A 23967-nucleotide genomic window follows, 5' to 3' on the forward strand; every position below is an offset into this window, starting at 1 on the left:
AAGAAAGAAAGAAAGAAAGAAAGAAAGAAAGAAAGAAAGAAAGAAAGAAAGAAAGAAAGAAAGAAAGAAAGAAAGAAAGAAAGAAAGAAAGAAAGAAAGAAAGAAAGAAAGAAAGAAAGAAAGAAAGAAAGAAAGAAAGAAAGAAAGAAAGAAAGAATTAAATGACTATGCTCCATGCACTTGCATTTCACCGAGAAAGAGGGAAAGAAACCTAGCTAGATTGTTAAGGCTACTAGGATCATCTAGTCTAATTTCCTGCATAACATGGGCCATAGAATATTACCCAGCAAACCTTGGTAATGAAGGATCGATCCATCTGTCAGGCAACTGAAAAGATTCGTTTTGTTTATTTTAAGGAGGACCACAGTCAACACACATATTCTCAAAGTTCAACCCTATATTTCATATCAAAAGCACTCAGATAAATAAGGGGGTTAGAGTGGATAGGGGGAAAAAAATCTCATATCAGTTAGCCATGATTTAAGTAAGCAAAATTATCAGTTGGAGAGTAGTTGGACTAGTAGGGTTCCACTGGAGATCAGCACTCAGAGATGCTGCACCTGGAGATGGGGGAGCGACACCACACTGAAAGAACATCTGGAAGCATCTTGCCAATTCCTTGCTTGTTTTCAGCAGAGGGGACTAGAGGATGGAACGTAACACTTAACTTCTCCCCTTACCCCCAAGCTTTCACCTTCAAGCTTGACTTAAAACTAGTCGTTATCGCTTTGTAGCAGATGGTAGTATAAAGTAAAAGCAGGCTATTGAGTCAAAATGTCTACAATTAAAAAGCTTTGCGGCCCAAGTCCCGTAAGCCCAAGTCAGCTGGCACAGGCCAGCCACCGATGTCTAACCATAGTGTAGGCACACCCTTGGATGAAGAACAAGGAGTCAGTAATGTGATGGGGCCAGGCCTGGATGATTATTACCCGTACCACAGAAGTGCCTAGAAGTTCCAGCCAAGATTGGAGCCCCACTGTTGTCGGTGCTGTAGAAACACATAATAAGAGAGTCCCTGCTGCAAAAAGCTCAATTTTCATAGATAAGACAAAGGGTGGGAGGAGAAACAGAAGCATGGACAAGAAGTGAGTTATGGTGCAGGTCAATGGCAGATCCAAGAGCCAAACGCCCATGACCTGAGTTCTTGATTCTTCCTGACAAACTCCTCACAGTTTGGGAACGCTTGAATGTAGGGTTTTGGCCTAGAACCATCTCGATTAGGAAGATGTAACATATGTCAGTGTTATTTAATGGAAAAGGAATTTGTTTTGTACATCACTGATCAAAGAAATAATTTAGAAAGACCTTTCTTTGTTTCTTTATCTTTAACTGAATACAGAATTAGTGAAAGGAGACAAGTAGTCAGGCCTTGAGACTAAAGAGGTGGTAGACAGGACTCTGGTCTATGACCGAAGAGCACTGAGCTCTATTTCCAGTCCTGCCACTAGCCTGCTCGGTAACAGTCGGCAAGTATCACTTCTGTGCCCCAGTTTTCCTTTTGTATAAAATGGGGATAATGCTACTTACCTAAAATAAAGTGCTTTGAAAGCTACAAATAAAAAGTACTATATCAAAAAGTAGGTAATTTATAGCTATAGAACAGATACAAAATGGGCAACGACTAGGTCAAGAATCCACACAAAAGTCTTGCCAACATGCCCCTTGCCTCACTCAAAAGAGTCGCTTGTCAAAGGCAGTTCAGACTTCACGGCCCCAGGGTCCTTCCTCTCTGTGCTGAGACCGTCTATATCAGGAGTTCTCAGCCTTTTCCTTTCTGAGGCCCCCCCTCAACATGCTAAACAAACTCCAGAGCCCGCCTGTGCCACAACAATTGTTTTTCTCTATGTAAAAGCTACGGCTAGCATGAAGGGATAGGAAGCAGGGCAACTGCCCATGGGACCACGCCACAAAGGGCGCCATGAAACTAAGTTGCTCAGGCTTCAGCCCCAGGTGCTGGAGCTCAGGGCCCCGGGCTGCAGTCCTGTATGGTGGGGTTTCAGCTTTCGGCCCTGGGCCCTAGCACGTCTAATGCCAGCCATGCTTTGCGGACGCCCCGAAACCAGCTCGTGCCCCCCCCCCCAGGGGGGCCCCAAACCTCTGTTTGAGAACCAGTGGTCGACATGGCAAATACATATTTAGTCCTCATTATTCCCAGGGACTTTAATATTTGTAGCTGTCATACTTTTAAAGACTGAGGTATTTTTTCTTTTACTTTACCTTGTTCGAATGAAACCACTTTAACGCAATGCTTAGAAAGCATCCCCCAATCCAGTTTTCAGTGGTTTTTTTCCCCTTTAAACTACACAGAACTTTCCAACAAGTTCAGATGATGCTATTAAGAACCATTGTATAGGTGAACTCATCTTGACATCAGAGATACTGACTTAAATCACAAAGCTTTTAGAGAGGATTTAGTGCATTTTTAATCACTATGAACTTCCCGTGTCCTACCCAACAACATTTCAGTGTATGGCTACATCAGGGGTTTTCAACCTTTTTCTTTCTGAGCCCCTCCAACAGGCTATAAAAGTTCTATGGCCCACCAGTGCCACAACAACTGTTTTTCTGCATATTCAGAAGATTAAAAGCCCGGGTCAGCGGTAGGGGGTAGGAAGCAGGGCAATTGCCCAGGGCCCTACAGCACAGGCACGGTAGCTGATTATAGATCATCATTATCTCCTGGGCCTTTCCATCCTTCCCTCATCTTGGACATGCATACACAGTGCCTTCTTTTCAGAGACAGCCTGGCAAGAATACTGCTGAGATCTTCAGCAGTTAGAGCTTTCCACTTTGTGCATTCTCCCCACACAGCTTCATGGTAACAAGGCAAAACTAATTCATTACAGAGTCCACCCACATAGGCTAATACTCCCCAGCCCCCACACTCCAGGTCTTGGATAACTGTAAACTCGCTGCTAGGTAAAGTGGCAGGAGCTCCTAGGAATTCCCTGGGAATTGATCCATTTTGTTTTTTGATATACACAGGGAGGGCTACAAGCAATCTAGCTTATTTGGCTGCAGCACAGACAGATGTGATAAAAGCTGATTAGTGTCTGAAATGTTTACCACTGCAACCCATCTGTGTTCAGTCCTAAAATACCTGGCTTGAAATGACCAAGTACCAGGAAGTCAATGGTGCTGTAAACAAAGCATACAGGGATTTTTCATGTCAAAATGTTTATCTATAATATGGAGGACTGATCACAGATTTATTCTGTGTAACTCAAGCCTGTAACTCCTACGGGTTATGATTTACAGATATTGATCAATAGATAATTATCACACACATGCAGAGCTGAGATTTGAACCCTAGAGTCTCAGCTTCAAAAGTCACATGACTACTCCATGAGTTAGAAGAAAGGTTCTTTAGCTGGACACAGAGGATAAGGGACCCATCTACTAGGACAGCATCACACATTCATGTAAAGAAAGACAGCACGTGGACAACGGTCACTCAGAGTCAGAGTTTTAGATGGGAATCTCAAAATTATCTCAGTCAGAAATAGTAGCCAGTTAATAGCCCATTTCCAAGTGGCCCTCAGTGCTCTGTTGTGGCTGCTGTTTTGGAGACCTTTGCTGGAACACCACTGTTGCATCCCTCATTTGGAAGACCTACTCTGCGATCATCAGATGGGAATGGTACCTGGGGATAACATGAAGGTAACCTTCAGTTGGATTTGGTTTTCTCATTTTCCTGAGAAAGGCAAGGCCCCAATCACGGCAACAACAGAACTCTACTGTCCGTGTTCCAGTCCTCGATGCTCAGGGCGTCAGCAGAAATGTGACCCTGTTAAAACTTCACCACTATTTTGAAGGCAAGGTTGGGCACTTTCTTTATCACCAGTGGAGTGCAGCCTCACTTTGGATACTAATGACCACCCTACCTGGATCATGAGAAAGGTCTGAAACCCAGACCTTCAGCAACTTAGCACAGATCTTTACCACTTGAGCTATAGAACTAACTCTCTCAATCGGAAATCGTCGTAGACTTGGGTGTAGCACACCGGATAACAAACCACTCAAGCTGTTGTTCAGCCTCTCGGCACTGGGTGCCGGCAACAGACTTCTCTTCCAGTGGACCAGCCAAAAAAAAGGAAGGATGCAGCATACACTTGTCTAGTCTGTAACACACAATCATCCTTGCCACTCTATGAGAGGCAAACGTTAGCCTTTGGCATGGTACAGATTGTAGAGAGTTCCAGAAAATCTCAAAAAACATTCCTGGGAAGGACAACTCTCCTGATCCTCCTATGACGACTGTAAGCCACATCTCCTCACTCCAGAAGTCAAACTCTGAGCTATACTCAATAGGCCTTATTCTCATTGACACCGAGCCCCCTTTACACCTCACTAGCAATGTACAGAAGCTGTACAGTGGGTGTAAATTACATTTAAATTCACCTCACGCTGGCAGGAGCAATGCGGAGCAAACAAGCCGTAGTGTCAGAGAGTGTCAGGCCCTGTATGTTATTCAAGAACTACAACTGAACAATATTTCCAGCCACAGGACACGTGCTAATGAGCTTGTTTGCATTCTTTACAGAAAGCATTTTTATTTTTCAAGGGAAAAACAAACTCATAGGTTCCACAAATTTCACCCTTCTTCTGTGAACATTTTCCCTCTAGCCTGAGCTGCATCATGGGCTTAAAATGGAAAAAAAAAATAGTTAAAATACTGGCAGCACATCACAGGCTGCAGCAGAGGGAGAAGAAGGGGAAGAGAGAAAAGGATGTGAGAGAGGAAGAGGGCAAGCTGCACAATTCCACCAACACAGGGATTTTTCATGGGTGATTATAATAGGAGTGCAAGTATTTTTCTTCTTGGACAAAGCTTTTCCAATACAGTGTCCTATCTGTTTCATCAGTCCTTACCATGTATAAAACACACGTGGTATTTCTAATACTAAGAGGGGGGATGATTATAGGAAGAGAAACCACACCCGTGATTTTCCTCTGACCAGTGCAGGAGTGTTTTATAAGTAAGGTAGGATTTGGTGCACTTTGAGAGCTGCAGGTTATTTAATTATCAACCTCTGATTGATTAAATATTGGCAAGAGCTTATCAGATGCAACGTGGTTAGACAGAAAGGGTTGCCCAGTGGTTAGGGTACACCATGGACTTGGGACACCTAGGTTCAAATTCCTTGCTCCACCACAGGCTTCCTGTAGGAACTTGGGCAAGTCACGGTGTGCCTCAATTCTCCATCTGTAAAATGGGGAGAATAGCACTGGCCTCCCTCACACGGATGTTGTGAGATTAAATACCATGAGGTGCTCATATACCTTGCTAACAGGGCCCATGTAAAGTGCCATGGTCTTCTCTCCAGAGCATCACCACTGAGAAATGATCTCTCTACTGGATGATGTCTGTAGTATCAGGCCTTTTCCTGTGGGAAGAGGCAGAGAGGAGTCTGCCATGGGACACCACCTTGAGCTACTTCTCCTCATGCATTTACTCTTTAAAAAAACCCAAGCAACTCTTCTTTGCAATTGAAGGCCCCATCATTTCAGACCCCCGTTTTTCATTCAGATTTATACAAAAGGAAACGAACAACAGAGTGGGATTTCCAGGGGCTCAGCAGTGCACACAGTTTGGCCCAGATTTTTAGAAGGTTCAGCTCCCACTTAAATACCTAAACAAGGACCTAATATGATTCTCAAGACAGTTCTACATCCAGAAGCTGCCAACCTAGTACATATGGCCAGACTGTCAGAAGCATGATGATGCTTTTGAAAATCTAGCCACTTACTATGATGCTTAAACAGGAGCTGAGCTCATTTAAAAACATGGCCACATTTGTAAACACTGAGCACTTAAATATTTGGCCCACAGCATGTATAACTACAGATCCCTCTCTCGTGTTTTGTTGACATTATAACGCATTGGCTTCCTTTCTCAAAGCACCAATTCCTACAACTGGGCCAAATCCCGAGGATCTTTCCAAGACTTACCCTGTCTTCACTCAGACAACCTTCCAACCGCTTTGAGCTTGACGTCGTCTGCCTGCTGCTGTACCCTACAACATTAAAAATTCTCACCTCCTTCATACAATCCAGCACTTATACATTGAAACATTTTCCATGGGAAATATTTCATGAAAGAAAACCACATTACCTTTCTCCCCATTCGATTTCCTCATGCAAACACAGAGCCTTTTCAGGAGCATCTGCATTTAGCAGGAAGTGAAGGTTCACCATTTGTACTGGTGAACATGACACATGCAGTGGGTAAGATGGCAGCCTAACCATAATTAGCAGAAAAAGACCAGGAAGCACAACAGTTGAACAGGGGTGCAAGGAACCTAAATTCATTATGTCCATTCTCAGATACTTCAACAAATACTAATCATAAAGGGAATCATTATCTTTGGCCGTATCTAGAATGATGCCTTCAAAGGGTTTCGGTGCTAACAATGGCAGCCTCCTTGATTCAGTCATCTCTTGACCCTCTCATTTCTATGCCATTCTTTAGGTATGGAATACCCTTCTTGTCCCACTTCCCCAAGCCACTATTCTCTCTGCAGTCAAACCCTTGCTAAAGAGTCCCTCCACAAGAAGCAAACAAACAAGAAATAAGAGCAACAATTGTTTAAAGCCCTACAAGTTATTCCCTTCTTGGGGTTTTCCATTGTGTTCCATTTTCTCTCTGTTTTATGCCATGATCCTACAAAGGCACATATTTCCCATGATATATGTGAGCAATCTCACTGATGCCAAGTTAAGCACACATTAAAATCTTTGCAGAATTACAACCTTAGCCTGTAATAGGTTACCTTAATATTTGTGTGTTATATGAACATTGTTGGTGCTTAAATAAATAGCTAGTAAATGTCACTAGTATGTCAACATTTCCTTCTAAATTACTCTTAAAAGGCACAGGCCCATAGTGTCTCAACTGGTGCGCATACATTAAGATTCCTTTAGTAGGTCTATCCTTGTCCAATAGCAAGAGTAGAAGAGGTGAAATTCTGGATGAGTATTATATAATGTGACTGATTTAGTATATATCATTGAAAATGACAAATGGCTTGGCTTTCACTCCAGTGAAAGGCACAGGAGCATAATGCAGATGATGTTCTTCTACCTGAACAGGTGGCCTTGTTTGTCAACTGATGAAATGTGGTTAGACTGCAAAGAGAATGTGTAAAAGTGGCATTGTGGGGTTCTAAGTCAATTACAGCTCAATGCTTTTCAAATCAGCTGTGCTCAGTTTACAGTGAAAATATATACAACTGCAGCCTCGCAAACTTGCCCTGAGATTCATAAGTCAAGTTGGGTTCTTCCCTTCTCGGACATCACCGTATGTTGTGCAGGCCAAATGAAACCCTTATTTCCTACCATGTGATCCCAGGATCTTCAAATTATTCCCCTAGTGACACTTAAGTCATCCTATGTGCCTTCAATGGGATAAGGAGGGACATGGATCAGTGTTCACGTCTCACTCCCTGTCAGTACCCAGCCCAGGCAAGCTAATGCTCCAACCGACTAAATTTGGTGATGAATCCTGGTCACGTGTCAGCTGAGGCACGTTGCACATATGCTAAGAAGAAGAATGGAATAAGATCATCTACCTCACTGGAACTCCAGGAACATCTCTCTTGAAGATGCACAAGAATTTTGAGCAGAGGGTTGGACTAGATGACCTCCTGAGGTCCCTTCCAACCTTGATATTCTATGAATTTGAACTAGACTCAAGTTCACTCAGTTATAGCTGCATTACCTTTGCATGGCTAATGGGAGTAAAAAGCAGTAAAGTCTCGGTTTTGTCACCAAAGAAAGCAGATAGGTCTCTCACACGGGGGGCAGACCTGATGAGGCTATTTTTACATAAGAACTTAAACTTATCTTTAAAAATAAGGTTCTTTAGTCTTCACAGAGGTTTTTGCTAGCCAAAATTAAGTTGGTTATTAAAGGTTAAATTTATTCATAAGAACATAGGAATGGCCATACTGGGTCAGACCAAAGGTCCATCTAGCCCAGTATCCTGTCTTCTGACACTGGCCAAGGCCAGGTGCTCCAGAGGAAATGAACAGAACAGGTCATCATCACGTGATCCATCCCTTATTGCCCATTCGCAACTTCTGGCAAACAAAGGCTACGGACACCATCCCTGCAAATAGCAAATGATGAACCTCTCCCTCCATGAACTTATTCCTCCACAGAAGTCCTGCACTAGGCCTGCATACATCACTTATGTCCCAATAGCTGGCCTATTTCCAGGGCTAAAATGTAACTTAACCAGCGCATAGGCCTTGTGTTAAGTACCTGCATGGGGGTGAGGATCAGTAGGTGAAGAAACTTCTGCTAGAAGTGGGTTTTTTGTTTTGTTTTTTTGTAGCAGGGTTCCATCTCAATGTGCATTTGCATGGGGCATGTTATGTTATGTGGAAAAATTGGAAAGAGTCCAACGGAGGGCAACAAAAATGATTAGGGGACTGGAACACATGACTTATGAGGAGAGGCTGAGGGAACTGGGATTGTTTCGTCTGTGGAAGAGAAAAGTGAGGGGGGATTTGATAGCTGCTTTCAACTACCTGAAAGGGGGTTCCAAAGAGGATGGATCTAGACTGTTCTCAGTGGTAGCTGATGACAGAACAAGGAGCAATGGTCTCAAGCTGCAGTGGGGGAGGTTTAGGTTGGATATTAGGAAACACTTTTTCACTAGGAGGGTGGTGAAACACTGGAATGCGTTACCTAGGGAGGTGGTGGAATCTCCTTCCTTAGATATTTTTAAGGTCAGACTTGACAAAGCCCTGGCTGGGATGATTTAGTTGGGGATTGGTCCTGCTTTGAGCAGGGGGTTGGAGTAGATGACCTCCTGAGGTCCCTTCCAACCCTGATCTTCTATGATTCTATGTGCATCATAACACAGTTTGGCTGAGAAAAATGCCTTTTCACTGTAGAGGTGTGAACAGTGGCGTACAAATGAGAGAGATGAAGTATGTGCACACACAGGTGTTCAACGCAAATGCCAAAGGAAGCTAGCTGCAGTCTGCTAACAGAGTGGTAGGAGCCAAAATCATAAGCCTTGCCAGACAGCTAAGTGGAACACTTTGGGCCAGGTGTAACCAATTATACACCATTGATCCCGGTGGAGTTTCACCCATTTATAAGAGGTTTGAATTTGGCTCTATATTTGTAAAACCGGAGGTAAAATTCTCCTTGTTTCACTTAAACAAAAAAAGGCCATTTTGAAAATGTGGCCATGCAATTTATTCCCCTATTTACAGGATACGGTCCTGATTCCGTAGACCACTTAAGAACATGAGCTGCTTTAAGGGTGTGAATAGTCCTGCTGGAGTCAATGCATCTCCTGATCTGCTTAATTGCTCTGCTACGTTAGGGCCTAAATGAGTACCCAGGTGCCTTGTGTCACTGCCAGTTATGTATGAGGAAATATGGCATCTGTATCTGTAGTCTAGCTGGGTACGTCTAATTATGGGATCCGTACAGCAAAAGCAATAGGTGACCCGACAGAGCCTATACAACCCTAGCCCAGTCTTGGAAATCATCTTCTAACTCCCACTGTTAGAACATGCCAGCACATTCCCCGGGTTATAATGCAACGAGGTCATTAATTCATCATTTCCTTCCTGCAGCACACACATTTTTTCAAGTGCGGAGATGGTTGCTTTTGCTTTTAAGGGTTTTTGGAGGCAGACAAAGATTTAAAGGAAAAAAATAGTAAAATCAATAAAAAAAACGTTGAGCAACTTCAATGTGTCCTTCAAAATACTAGCACTTTATTATGAGAGCTTGACCTTCTTTTCCCGCTAAATCTTTCTTCTTCGCGAAAGCTGAGCTTGGGCACATGGAATGAGCCAGTCAGACCTGTGGGAAATGATAGCTCTGATTTATGACTCTCTCTCCCTTACAAAATAGGGACCCTTTCAGAAATATATCTGCCTGAGTATTTAATTATTAATCATATATTCCATTCCCATTTCCCCCCAATTATGAAACCTTTTATTGCTTAATATACTGTGATTTTTATTTCCAATTTATAAGTACTGCATGGTGCATATCTACCCTTCTACAAATGGAACCTGGTAGCTATGGAGACGAAGAATGTTAAATCCAAGCCGAGGAAGGGCTTATGGAGGCTACATGTGTCTTCGATGATCAGGTGCTTTAATGTCTCCCTGAGACTTCTGCACTGAAACAGCGAGTGTTCAGGAAGTCATTGTGCAAATACAAGGCCAGATTCCCAGCAACTGTAAATTGAAGTAGCTTCATGGATTTCAATGTAGATTCACTGATTAACACCAGCTGATTATCAGGCCCACAGAATACACAGTCTATAGCCTGAACCTTGCCAACATGCACATGCTTAACTTTACTCACATGAGTAGAAGCACTGAAGCAAATTATTATTTAATATTTGCATTGCAGTAGCACCTGAAGTCAGAGAATGGTGCTCCAGGGCACTAGGCGCAACTTAGGCAATAACACAAAGGCAGCCCCTACCCCAAACCACTCACAATCCAAGTATAGGACGAGAGACAATAGCTACAAGAAGAGATGTAAGAAACAGAGAGTTGGAGCCCATGACAACAGCAAGACATTAGTGAGTAGCAGGAAAAGCAGCGGCTGCCACACACCAGTTGCCCAGCCATTGTCTAGTGTGTTGTTAGTATCACAGCACAAGTGAGCTTTAAGGAGAGATTGAGAATAGGACCGTTCACATGAACAAAGGTTATTAATGTCTTTGGAAGATCATGACCCATGTGATTAACTTCGGTCAACCCTGTGATTAACTGCGGTCAACCCTGGCTGAAATAACAAGTCTCACCATGAACGCAGGGCAAGATTTTCAGCCTAGCTCCACTGAAGTTATTGGAACCACACCAATTTACATCAGCTAGGGTCTGGCCTGTAGATAGTTCCTCTACCAAACTGACCCTGGATTCTCCTCTGCACTTTTCCTCTTCAATATTCTTCAAGACTGGATTGTTATTTAGTGGTAAAAAATATCACTCACCCAACTAAGCAGGAAACACTGGCTATAGCCGGCTAGCATTTTCCCTCTTGCCCTTGTAAGCCCTGACTTCCATTTAAATGGTCCTCGATATATAGAGCCAAATTCTGCTCCCACTTACATTGGTTCAAATCAGAACTTACTGGTTATTCCAGATTTGCAATGGTTTAACAGAGCAAAATTCAGCCCGAAGAACATAATATTCATAGAGGTCCTACCCTATCTTATATCCAAATGGAAAACTATAGGTCACATCCTGAATCTGGTCCAATAAATCTACACTTCTCCAGTGCACACATTTAGGGCTCAAAACATTCTCTCGTAACTAAAACAGAAAAGTTACAGCGCCAGATCCTCATCGGATGAAAACGTTTGTAGTTCTACTGTGGGCAGGGGAGCTACATTGACTTTCAGCAGCTGAAAATCTAGCTCACTATGTGAGACTGCATTTAAAGAGAGTGCAAATGTCCCAATTAAATGCCATCTCTGCTTCTATGCCTCTGAATGTCTATAGTTTGATTAGGAACATTCAGTTATCAATGCCTTCTAACTGCAGGATAAGATTTGAAAATGTGTTGTCAAAAGTTATGTTGCCTTTGCCATCTTTTATAAGAAACACTGGCAAGGCAAATGGTTTGAAAATCTTGCTTAATTTTTTTTTTTTTTTTTTTTAGCAAAGCAATCAATTGTATCAAACAGATACTAAAACAATGTATTGCAAGCAGGTGACCTCTGTTTGGCTTATAGCAGCCTCACTGTGGCCTGACTCAGCCTTTAATTTTGCATTAAGGTCAACTGCAGCATGAAGAAATTATGCCATATAAACACTGTGTAAATTGCCCAGAGAAGACCCACACCTTTCAGTTTGGATGCCATGATTTCACACCAGTATAATTTATTTTCAAACCTAAAATATAGATAGCATCTTCTATGCACTGACGCCATTACAGTAGTTCCTTTGATTTCAATAGGCTTTGAATCATGCCTTAGAGGGACCTAATTCTCCTCTGAGTTACTCTGGTGTAAATAAAAAGGAACGTCACTGAAGTTAATGGAACTACACAGGTATAAAACCTGCATGAGAACAGAATTAGACCTTGTGAGTCAAATTGCACTCCCAGTGCCCCCAGTGTAAACCCAGAGTAATTCCATTGACTTCAGTTGTTTTCCACCGGTGTTGCTGGCAGCAGAATTTGCACCTTCTTTCTCAATTACTTTTGATGGCAGTGACGGATGTAACAGGTCATTCATTTTCAACAGGGATGTTGCTCTAAGAAAAATACCCACAAATCACAGCCTTTCACATTTTCTCATCAGCCTCTTTTAGGCCAACATGTTCCAAAAGCAAGTGGTGATTTTGGATGCCAACTTGAGACACCATAAAGGGGCGCTATTTCCAGAAAGTGTGGAATAACTAGCCTCTAAAAATCAGGCCCTTGGAAAGTACCTCCAGTTGGCAACCAAAATCACTATCGACTTTAAAAAATACTTGGCCTTAATCTTTAAACATGTCTGGTTTTCAAAGAGACTGGCCAAACTGTCTTCTGATTTCAACCTGACCCACTGACGTCAGTGGAAATATGAGGGATGTGAATCAGGCACAATACACACTTAACGTTTCCTGTTCGGATCTCCATAACAACAATGGGCCACCATTGTTTTAATACCAGCAGAGCGCACACAACATTAAGTTACCGAGTATTAGTTGCTCATAGGACACACTGTAATTGCAGAAATCCTTTTTACCGTGTATAAATGAGCAGTGGTGATCAAAAGCAACCCCCCTTTCTATTTATCCACGTTCAAATAGTTACAGAAAATGTCTGACAGACCAACTTTAAGCTGACAAAGTTAAAGAACCTGGGACCAGACAATGATGGCTATTCCTGCCTGTATCTACCAAACACTCAGAACCCAAGTGACACCTGGCGTAAGAGGGTACAACTCTCTTGACCACAATTGAGGCGTATCCACTGAAAGTTTATGGCAAAAATATCAGGCACTTGCAAACGTATCTTTTGACTTGGGTCTTCTTCACGACCCCAGTTCAGCAAAGCACATAAACAAGTGCTTAAATCCATCATTATTCAGCAAAGCAGTGCTTAACTATAATGGTGCCATTGTGCTTACGTGGTTTGCTGAATCAGGGACCAAATGTGGAAATGCTAGTAACAAGTTTAAACAGCATCATCTTTATGAGTCCATTTTTGTGATGTGATCTGGCATAAACTCTGATATAAACACTTGTTTAATACTACTAGTCTATCTGCACTCTCTTAAATAGCAGGGGCCTTAATCCCCTCCAATTGGGGAGTGACTCTCGTAAAGCCAATAGAGTTACACCAGTGTAAAAGGGCTACATGCAAGAGGAGAATCAGGCCTCATATGCCTTTAACATGGCTGTTTATTCCAACTTAATCTCATCCTTGAATGAACTTCTCTCAAGTTTAAACTGTTGAAAATAGCCGTCACTTCCCTGATTGTTGTAATTTAATTAAATAACCTTTCACACTGAGCAAACCCAAAAGCAAAAAGGCTCATTAATCTTTCTTGTGATTAGAAACACCTCAAGAGCTTCAAACATTTACCTCTCCTTCTCAGCAGCTGAAATGGTTTTAGGAGGATCATGGTTCATACCTCACATTCCCTGGAGCCAGAGATGGTATATGTGCAGGGCCCAGATCCATTAACAGATACATCCATGGTCTCAGAGTTTGTCGGCTTGTAGTCCACGTAATACTCCTGTAAAGGGGAGTTCATTTGCCTTTCGGACTCTCTGGCCTTTTTCCTGCGCCTCTTCATGAGAGTGTGTTGCTGCAGTTGCTTCATGCTGGCTGGGTACCGCTTCCAAGACACGTAGATAACCAACAATATCATAGCCACTGAAAGAAAGAGGGCAACACTCCCAGCAATGATTTTATGAAAGGAAACATGCTCATACTCTGGTTCTGCTCCAGGCGTAGGTAAGTCTGGAGAAGGAGTGGGTATCACAGAGGTCATTTGATTGTTTTCCAGTTTGGAAATGGTAGGTTTGGGGATAAAGAGAGGTCTCTGGGGAGTTTTAGGTGGCTGGTATGATCTTTCAGTGACCACAACCTGGATTTCGGCACAGATATTATATGTTTCCACAGCATCGCCCACCTTTTCGCCCTGGATTTGCTTAGGGCCCGCGCATATCATAGTGCTTTCTTTATTTCCCTTGAAATTCTTAAGCCAAGTAACAAGAGGGCAAATGCTTCGAGTACATTCCCACATATTTCCGGACAGAGTGATGGATATTAGCGAGATCCACGCATTGACAGTCTCCTGAGAGATGTTGGTGAGTTTGTTGGAATCCAAGTTCAGCTTTTGCAGGTTGGGCAGGCATTTGAAGGTCCCAGGTTCTATCCCAGTGATGTCATTCCCCGATAAATCCAAGTTGTGCAAGGAACTCCAAGTCCATGTTAGCCCTTGGTTAAGAGACCGGATCCTATTCCATTGCAAATAAATGGAGCGGAGGTTGAAGAGGCGTGGAAAGTGGGCAAAGTTGATCTTCGAAAACTGATTGTGCTCCAAGTGGAGCTCTGTGAGCTTCAAGAGGCCAGCGAAAGCATTACGGGATAAGCTCCGCAGACGGTTGTAGCCCAAATCCAGAAAATCGAGATTTCGGCAGTCTTGAAAAACTCTGATTGGCACAGTTTTCAACGAGTTTGACCGCAAGTGCAAGATCAAGAGTTTGCGAAGGCCCTTAAATTGCTCAGATTGCAACACCTGCAACTTGTTGTAAGAAAGGTCCAGATTGCGGAGATTGGGGACCGGGTGAAATGTTTTGTTGTGCAGATGGGTAATTTTGTTGGAGCTCAGAATTAATTCCTTCAGCCGACGGATCCCCTGAAACGCATCCTCGTCCACGGAGCTGATGTAATTGTGGTCAAGATAAAGCCATATGAGCTGATTCAGGCCTGCAAACTGATTTGATTTAAGCTTCTGGATGCTGTTGTACCGTAGCGATAAGCCTTGAGACCCTCCAGAAATATTCTGAGGGATATCTCTGAACGCATGCGATTCACAGTACACAATTTTGCCATCACATCTGCAGTTCTTGGGGCAAGCTCGCTGAGCCCCTGCGAGCATAAGGAACAGCACCGTAGGCAGTAGCACGAACACCACACTCATGTCTCTCAGCTGCTTAATTAAATGGAAACCTACAATATTAAAAAGAAGACAAATGTCCAGTGTAAAGCTATTAAAATAAACCATCAGCAGATTACTAACGTCAATGGGGTTTCTGCTAAGGCATTAGTGGTACAGTTAATTTGAAGACAACCTGTTTGGCTCCTTTCTTGCAATGTTCGTTGTATGTCTCTCTGTGTTTTTTTTTTTTTTTTTTTTTTTTTTGAGTTTCTATCCTACCTTCCCTCACATCCCCACTGCTCTTGTTATTCAAATTACTTTTGTGTGATTTATGACCCCTTAGGATGACTGGGAACCCATTTCCTAGTCACTTGTTCTCCTGTACATCAGCACTCTTCGTAGCTGCTATAGCCTTATCATTAGAAGCTGAGGCTTTAGCAATACACATATTTGTCAAGTCACTGTGCTGAATTCACTGTACAGTACTATTGGAAAAGGAAATGAGAGACAGCTTCTGGTAGTTCAACAAGTAAAATGGTCCTTAATAAACCCAACTGCAGGTAAATCTTTCTTAGTCCAATCCCAAACAATTAATATAAAATAAGAGCTACCGCAAGTGGGTCAATATATAATAAACTTTGTCCCTTGCCTTTATAATGTGTCTCTATTGCATAATGGAACATTAGATGTTACCAAACAGCGTTCTGAATAATACTTCTGAGACTGCATTTCAGTGACTTCTCATTTCCATACATGCACACGTCACACAAACATAGATGTGTATCTATATCATATAACATTTGTCCCGGACCCAGATATCATGCTGATCGTTACAGTAACATGGATATTTCATAATAAAATGATTGTGATTAAAATATATATACACGTGCATATTTATTCAGGCGTAGCTTATATCTATCTATAAATTTATAACACTATATATGTGTATATTGTATACACTGTAGGTAAATATATATAAACTTATATAGGAATGTTGCCTTAAGAGCAGCAAAAACTACAAAGTTTAAAGAGTGAAATTTGAATCTGAATCCCTCACCTCACTGCTGCTGATTTTAATATTTTGCACTTCAGATATCAGATTGGTTATTTGGTATTAATGCTGTTATGGGAGCATAGTCACATTTTCTACATTCTCTGAATAATCATGAGAAGACGTCTCAGAAAATCCAACACACACACACAGAGGCGCACACACTTTCTCAAAGGCTGTAATAATTTTGGGACCACCGGCTCTCCCCAGAGTTGTAATCTTACTCACAATTAGGCTGCTTTCTTCCATCAGCTTTCTTATTTGTGTGCGTGTCTGTCTCTCACACACACACAGACACACACACTCAAATACTGTGCTGCAGTTATTTGCTTTTATGGTCCAATTTTAAACCAAGAGGCAATCAGTGCAAGAATTCTTAATCCAAAAAGCCCCTGACTATGTGTCTCTGCCTTTCACTTTAATGGCTAGGTTTTTAATTTAAATCCTGATCTTTCACTATTGCTTTTGTGCCAAAAGCAGCCCAGAAATATGTTTGAGCTATGATGGACTGGAGTGAGGGTGGGGGAAATAAACCTGTCACACTTGAAAAAATAAGACTGGCAAATGACTGCTGGAAATCTAGCAGCTACATTAGGGATATCATTTCCGATATCCAGTGAGCCTTTTCAAAACCACCTATACAACAAAATCCATTACCCGTTCTCCCCCCCCTCCCCCCACACACACATATACACACACTCCTCACAAGCTGCAAAGTGTTAAACATCCTTCCTGACAGCCTGCATAGGAGATCTACAGGCTTATTTAATATGAATATAAATCCAGAAGAAATCCTATGTGTAACTCTCATGGATATATATATATATATATGTGTATGTGTGTGTACTTATCTATGTATATAGAGGTGTGTGGGTGGGTTGTATAGATTGTGAATGTACTTTGTACAGTCCTTAACTCACTGCATGCATTTAATTCATTACATATAAAAAGACTGCAGGAGGAAAGAAGGGGGAAACATGATCTAAAAATATAATAGCAAGTACAGTGAGTCACCTGGCAAAGAAATGCACTGCTGCTGTTTAGATTGTTCTCCCTCTTGAACAGCAAATAATCTGACTGAAAAATATACTGCACGGTTGCAACTGTGCTAAGCAGGATACAGCAAAAGTTCACTTACCCATCCTTTTGTCATCCACAGATGTTTCCCCTTTTTCTTCCTCCAGCTGTTTTCTCCTCTCTGTCTCACTCTTGCTTTTGTGTTTTGTTTTTGTTTTTTTTAAATTGGTCTCCTTTCTTTAAACCATTGCAACCTTCATGTCACAGCACAGCTGCCCGTCACATCACCACCATCCGGCGGGCTTGCCAGTAACCCATACAAAGTTCCCTAGAGAGGACAGGCAAGAATTTTGGGGATGAGGGAAGGAAGGGATGGGGAAGGGGATGGGGGTGGGGAAGACAGAACCAGGGATGGGGGTACAGAGGAGATGGGGGGGACCCTAAGCTCTCAGAGACATTGTGTAAGTCTTTAGAGGACAAATAGCATTAACTGGCAATCTGCACGTAAAATCTGCACCATGAAGGTAAGCTAACTTCTCTGGGAGGAATAAGAAAATCTTCCCCGGTACCTAGCATCCCTTATTCTGCTGCCTTTTGCCATTCCCAGACACAGCAATCCATCTTCCAGCTCTCCAGTTCTTGAAGCAGACAGGCCTCCTGTGCTGTATAAGACGAGCCCAGTTTAAAAGCTATGCAGGATAGGTTTATCCATTTAGCTGGTCAGGTTTAAAGTGTTTTGTAGCTGTGCTGAGAGGCAGCTCTTGTCTAATTCAGAAGGCTTTCCAGAGAGTGATGATGCTCTGGAGCTTGTTGGTGCTAATGTTCTAGTTTGCGATACACTGAGTGCCCTCCACTGGAGAAAACAGATCGCACATTAAAGGCATGAACAAGTGATCCTGTCATTGCTATGCAGACTTTCCCCTTTCAGAAAAGAAAATTAAAGACACAGATTGCTTCTCCCCCCTCCCGCCCCCTACCCCATCTCCCTGCCTAGATTATTAAATGTTTATGCCATGGTTTTCTTGCAGTGACTGTAAAAGACTAAATAAAACACCTGTTTCCTGCAGATTTAGCAAGCTGCATGCTCTAAAAAAAAAATCCTTCTAACCTGAAAAATTTTCTTGTGCAAATTATAAATTGTTCTATTTTCTTTATTCAGCAGGAGAAGAGGGGTGGGGGAGGGGAGAGGAGGCGATACTTGGAGATTTAAAATGAAAGTGATTTTAAAGGGGCCAGGCAGGGCCTGTGAAATATACAAATCAATCATCCACATAAAGGGAATTTAATTCAAAGTGCCACATTACAATGTAAATATATTGAAAATATGTTCTCTCCCCCCCCCCCCCCCCCCTTAACTAGGCTAATTGCTTTTTGTCAGAAAAATACAAAGTTCAATATCCAGTGCAGGGATGGAGATGCATAGTTATTTATACTTTATCCCCCGTCCCCATACCTTTTTCAGATTCAAAAGAAGTGTGGTGCAGCAGATAGGGCACTGGACCAGGACTCAGGAGACCTGGTTCCTACTCTCAACTCTGCCACTGACCTGCTGTGTGCCCTTGGGCACATCACTTCTGTGACTATGTTTCCCCTCCCACCCTTTGTGTACCATGTATACTTAGGGCCTCATACACCTTCCATGTAAGGGGAGGGACAGAGTCATAGGGTGGCCCCCACCTGGGGTGCCCCCCCTGTGCCACAGCATGAGGGTGACTGCTTCCGTTTCCCCTTTCTTCTGCGCATGAAAGGATCACGGTTTCTCAGTATCTGATACAAAGCCCGTCTCTGGACATAATGTCTTGCTGTACATGTTCAGTAGTCCACAGAACTCTCCTGATAAAACCATCCCTCCCAAAATATGACATGTTCACAGCAGTTTTCCATGCCCCCTCCCAGGTCGTTATTTCCAGCTCATCCTCCCGAAAGTGCATCTCCAGTCTCTTCCCAGGCTCTGCCCTTGTTCTAGGCCTCCACTTTCCAGGCTATCTCCTGAGAGCTCCCAGGTTCGCTTCTTTCTCATGACTCTTGTCATGGGAGACCTGACTTGGGGCTGCTGCTGCTGGGGAAAACACCTCATAGCGTTCCACCGCCCCAAACCTCCCTGCCTGTGAGTCCTACCCCTGCTCAGAGAATCCCCTCCAGTACCAACCCCTTGTTCTGGGTTCAGGTTTCTGCAGCCCCTCCCCACTCAGGACGGCTGTGAGGGCGATTCCCTTAGTGTTACTCCCTGCCTGGGAGTCCTAGCCCTCCAGCACCAACCCTCTTGTTTTGGGTTCTTTGGCTCAGTAAGGTCAGCAGGCTCGCCGTCCACTGGCTTCCTAGCCCCCAGACCTTTCCAACCTCCTGGCACGGGCTCTCTGGCTGAGGAAGGCCAGCAGCCTAGCCATCCACCGGCTTCCTGGTAATTCCTCTCTCTTCCTGCTCTCTCCAGCTTTCCCCAGAGACTTCCCTTCAATCTCCTGATCTCCCACATCTCTCACCTGCCAACCTCCTGGACTGACCCACTCGGTCGTCAGGCTCTTTCCCTTCTCAGGCCCACCAAGTGCCTTCACTTAAGCCTAACTGGAGGTCACAGAATATCAGAGTTGGAGTCGGAAGGGACCTCAGGAGGTCATCTAGTCCAAACCCCTGCTCAAAGCAGGACCAATCCCCAATTTTTGCCCAAGATCCCTAAATGGCCCCCTCAAGGATTGAACTCACAACCCTACGTTTAGCAGGCCAATGCTCAAACTACCGAGCTATCCCTCCGCCCCCTCCGGTCAACTGAACAGTCGCAGGTGTGCTAGCCTCTTCCCTCTTAAGGACCAGTGTCAGCCTATAACAGACAAACTCGTGCTATGAGTCAGATTTTCAAAGGAACTCAGCTCCTATTTAGAAACCTACCTAAAACACAGATTTTCACAAGTGCTCAAGGCCCGGTATCCCCCAGAGTGACCACTTGCAGACAGATTTTCAAAAGAGCTCAGCACCCAACCTGCAGACCTTTCTGAAAAATCTGGCCACTTATATATGAGCCTGAAAGGGAAGCAAGCTCTTTAGAAAAAAAATCTGTCCTCAATTGTAGATACTGAAGTCTTCTGAAAATACTGACCTACGTGTCTATACAGCACCCAGTACAATGGAGCCCTGATCTTCCCTGGAGGCTCTGGATGCTGCCATTAGCAATTCCACTACTATTCACAATAATAAAATTCAGGTATCTTTCAAACCCTGAGCTCTTTATTCCAGTTTGACTACTGGCTCCAATGGGAATTTTGCCTGAATAAAAACTGAGGTTCCGATCCTGCAATCAACTCCAGATGAAGTCAAGGGGGGTGCTTCCCTCCTCCTACCCCATCTCCCCACTTCACACAAAGTCAAGTGCAGGATCTAGGCCGAATTAAAGATGTCAAGATTTGGCCCTCAGTAACTAGGGATGGGGAAACAGCTCTAGTAAGAACTAGAGATAGGCGCAAATAAATTTCTGATCCAGACCCAACATCTCAAAGTACAGGGGAGTTTTGATCCAGGTTTTAATTCTGGCCTGGAATAAAGACATGAGGCGATTTACAAATCTCCTTTCAGGCTCTGACCTTCGATGAATCTGCATTAGCAAACGTTACCATGTTTGATTTTTAACAATCAAGTAAGCTAATCTGATGATGGGACCCACCCTACTGGATTAATGGTTTAACCATAACAGATGACATGATGCTAGAGACAATTTGTCCATGTCTACACACACAACAAAGTCATGGTCAGCATCATGTTAGCTAACTTCATTGTTAAAGGTCATTTTTAAGCATGATAAACATTTCTAATATAGGGTTTAGTACGTACAATTATCTAAGAAAAATCTATCGAACAGTTTGTCAAAAACTCAATCTAATTTTTTTTTGGGGGGGAAGTGGGAAGAAGGGAGAATAGAGAGGAGAATCTAAAAAGCCTACGAAACTTTCCCCATAGTTTTCATTTTTCTTGATGTTTGTTTTTCTCGCTTTCATATGAGACCAGAAGCCAAAATCCCAGAAGCTGTCACATATTCTATATCGCAATAGAGGTGGTTGGAAATTTTTTTTCCCTGCTGAAAACTTCCACAAAAATGAAAATAATTTTGTTTACATTTTAGATTTCCTTTGAAAAACCCCAACTCGAAAACTCTGGGAATTCAGCCAAAACCAAAAGAGTTTTCAGTTGACAAACAAAATATTTTTGGCCTAAACTAAATATTTTCAGTTTTCGGACCAAGAGAAAAAAATCATATCCAAAAATGTCAAGGAAAACAGACTCTTCCCATAAAAATTTTAATTGAGTCAGAACCCCAATTTTTGACTAGACCTAAAGCCCAGCCCAAAAGGAAGCAAGTTGTGTGAGAAAGATGAAAATGCCTGTTTTTATTCCCATTCTATTTAAGTAAACCCAAGAGGTAGAGAGTTTAAATAAAGTTTTAGGTACTCAGCTGATCCCAATCCAAATGGCAAGGTTTCTTGCCTGCTGTCAGAAATCTGCAGAAATTATTAATACTAATAACCAATAGTCTGTTAACACTGAAATCTACTCTTTATCATCCAGACTGATGACTCTGTATTTGTTTAGTTAAGCTTTTGATCAATATAACAGCTGTGATTGGGGTTTTTTGTCATTCTGTCAGGGCACATGGAGGTTTGGCCTTGAGCCTTTAAACTTAACGGTTTGTATCTCATTTCGTAAAGAAATGATAAAAATAAACAATAGAGAATAAACAATATATTGCACTTACATGGCACGTTACATCTTCAAAGTGCTGTACAGTCACTAATAACCCTTACAACATGCCTAGGAGGAGAGAGAAATTTCATCACAAATCTACCAACACCACCACACCTATCACTATATTGCAACTGTCAGCAACTTGGAACTTCGCAGTGACATCAAGGATAAAATTAGATCTGGACAGAAAAATGGTTTTCCTGTCCCACAAGAATTTTGAGATTTCTGAATAAGTTTGCCACCATGAATTGAAACAAAAAGCTAAAATCTCAAAAATGTTTGCAAACAAACAAATCAAAAAACAGTTCTCTTTGGGTTGACTGAAACATTTCATTGAGATTTTGACATTTTTTTATGTTTCGTTTTTAATTTCTTTTTAGCATAAATGAAGTTATATTTCAAAACAAAAAGTCATTTTGGATCAGAAAGAGAACTTTTCCTTTAGAACATGTCGAAACAGCACGATTTGACAATTTCAAAGCCTTTCCCCCTTGTACCAACACTTTTTTGATTCAGCCAAAAAACAAAACCAAAACCAAACCGGTTTTGGAAAAATATTCCTGACTTGTTCTAGGTACACATCCAATTACTTTACCCAAAAAGAGTCAACTCACACCCACTGGCTTTGTCTGCACTTAAACCACTACAGGGGTACCATAGTACTTCAGTGTAGAAACGCCCTGCAGTGGATTTTTCACACCCCTGAGCAACATAGCTGGGTCAACCTTATTTTTTAGTGCAGACCAGGACATAGGCTATATCTACCCTACTGTGGTAAGTCGACTTTCGCTACGCAACTCCACTTACGTGAACAACGTAGCTGGAGTTGAGGTACCTTAGGTCGAGTTACCGTACGGGTCTACACCGCGAGGCGGGGTCAACAGGAGAAACTTTCCCATTGACTTACCTTCCTCTTCTTGTGGCGGGTAGAGTACAGAGGTCAACTGGAGAGTGATCTGCAATCGATTTGGGGGGTTTTCACTAGACCCATTAAATCAACCACCAGTGAATCGATCTCAGAGACTCGATGCCGGCTGTAGTGTAGTGTATTGGAAAATGTCCAGTGGAGGGCAACAAAAATGATTAGGGGACTGGAACACATGACTTATGAGGAGAGACTGAGGGAACTGGGATTGTTTAGTCTGCGGAAGAGAAGAATGAGGGGGGATTTGATAGCTGCTTTCAACTACCTGAAAGGGGGTTCCAAAGAGGATGGATCTAGACTGTTCTCAGTGGTAGCTGATGACAGAACAAGCAGTAATGGTCTCAAGTTGCAGTGGGGGAGGTTTAGGTTGGATATTAGGAAAAACTTTTTCACTAGGAGGGTGGTGAAGCACTGGAATGCGTTACCTAGGGAGGTGGTGGAATCTCCTTCCTTTGAAGTTTTTGAAGGTCAGGCTTGACAAACCCCTGGTTGGGATGATTTGGTTGGGGATTGGTCCCGCTTTGAGCACGGGGTTGGACTAGATGACCTCCTGAGGTCCCTTCCAACCCTGATATTCTACGATTCTATGACCTAGCCTTAGTCAGATCCGTGTGATCTGACTATTGTGAGTGCTTCTTCTCTGACACTCTTACCATTCCTGCCCCATCCGTTCAGAACACAGCTTCTCTGCTCATGTTCATATGTTCAGAACACATGTTCTCTGCTCATCTTTCGGATCATGTCATCTCCACACACCTCCATATCCCTCAAATGTCTTTTTCTTTTACTCAGTCAGCTTCAATCCCTTCACCATTCTGTCCTTCCCTGCTTCGCTTTTATTGAGCCTTATGAAATTAACTCCCCCCGAGATAGCAAGAGATCTGAGAGTGACAAAGTGGGTAAGGTAATCCCTCTTATTGGACCAGTGAAATAAGCAAGCTTTGGAGCTAAAAAGAGCTCTTCAGAAGATAGTCCAATAAAATATATTACCTTATCCACCTTGACACTCATATCCTGGGACCAACACAGCTACAACAACATTGTAAATATCAAAAGATAAGTAAGCCTATGAAGTATCTGGGCCTTCTATCTCTTCCTGACCTCCTTTACAAAAGACAGAACATTTACACAGTATTGCCAATACCCAGTGTTCAA

At 42.7% G+C, this 23967-nt stretch overlaps 1 protein-coding gene across 6 annotated transcripts in view; it reads right to left on the bottom strand.

Moving 5' to 3' along the window:
• LRRTM4 (leucine rich repeat transmembrane neuronal 4) overlaps nucleotides 1–21953 on the bottom strand; it is a 405463-nt gene extending 383510 nt beyond the window's left edge. For 3 of the 6 annotated variants that reach the window (XR_012156304.1, XR_012156305.1, XR_012156303.1), the window contains exons 1-2: nucleotides 17281–17966; nucleotides 13616–15162 (exon numbers count right to left, since the gene is read on the bottom strand). Coding sequence is in view for 2 of the 6 variants with exons in the window: in XM_073325138.1 (XP_073181239.1) it covers nucleotides 13610–15162; nucleotides 17281–17284 (1557 nt within the window). In the remaining 4 variants the exon portion in view is untranslated. Of the gene's footprint in view, nucleotides 1–13566; nucleotides 15163–17280; nucleotides 17967–21897 lie in introns of those variants that run through there. The other 3 variants (XR_012156306.1, XM_073325138.1, XM_073325136.1) reach the window with 2 other exon arrangements.
• Between the last annotated feature and the right edge of the window lie 2014 nt (nucleotides 21954–23967).

The sequence above is a fragment of the Lepidochelys kempii genome, chromosome 26, assembly GCF_965140265.1.
Source record: "Lepidochelys kempii isolate rLepKem1 chromosome 26, rLepKem1.hap2, whole genome shotgun sequence".
Classification (NCBI taxonomy): domain Eukaryota; kingdom Metazoa; phylum Chordata; order Testudines; family Cheloniidae; genus Lepidochelys; species Lepidochelys kempii.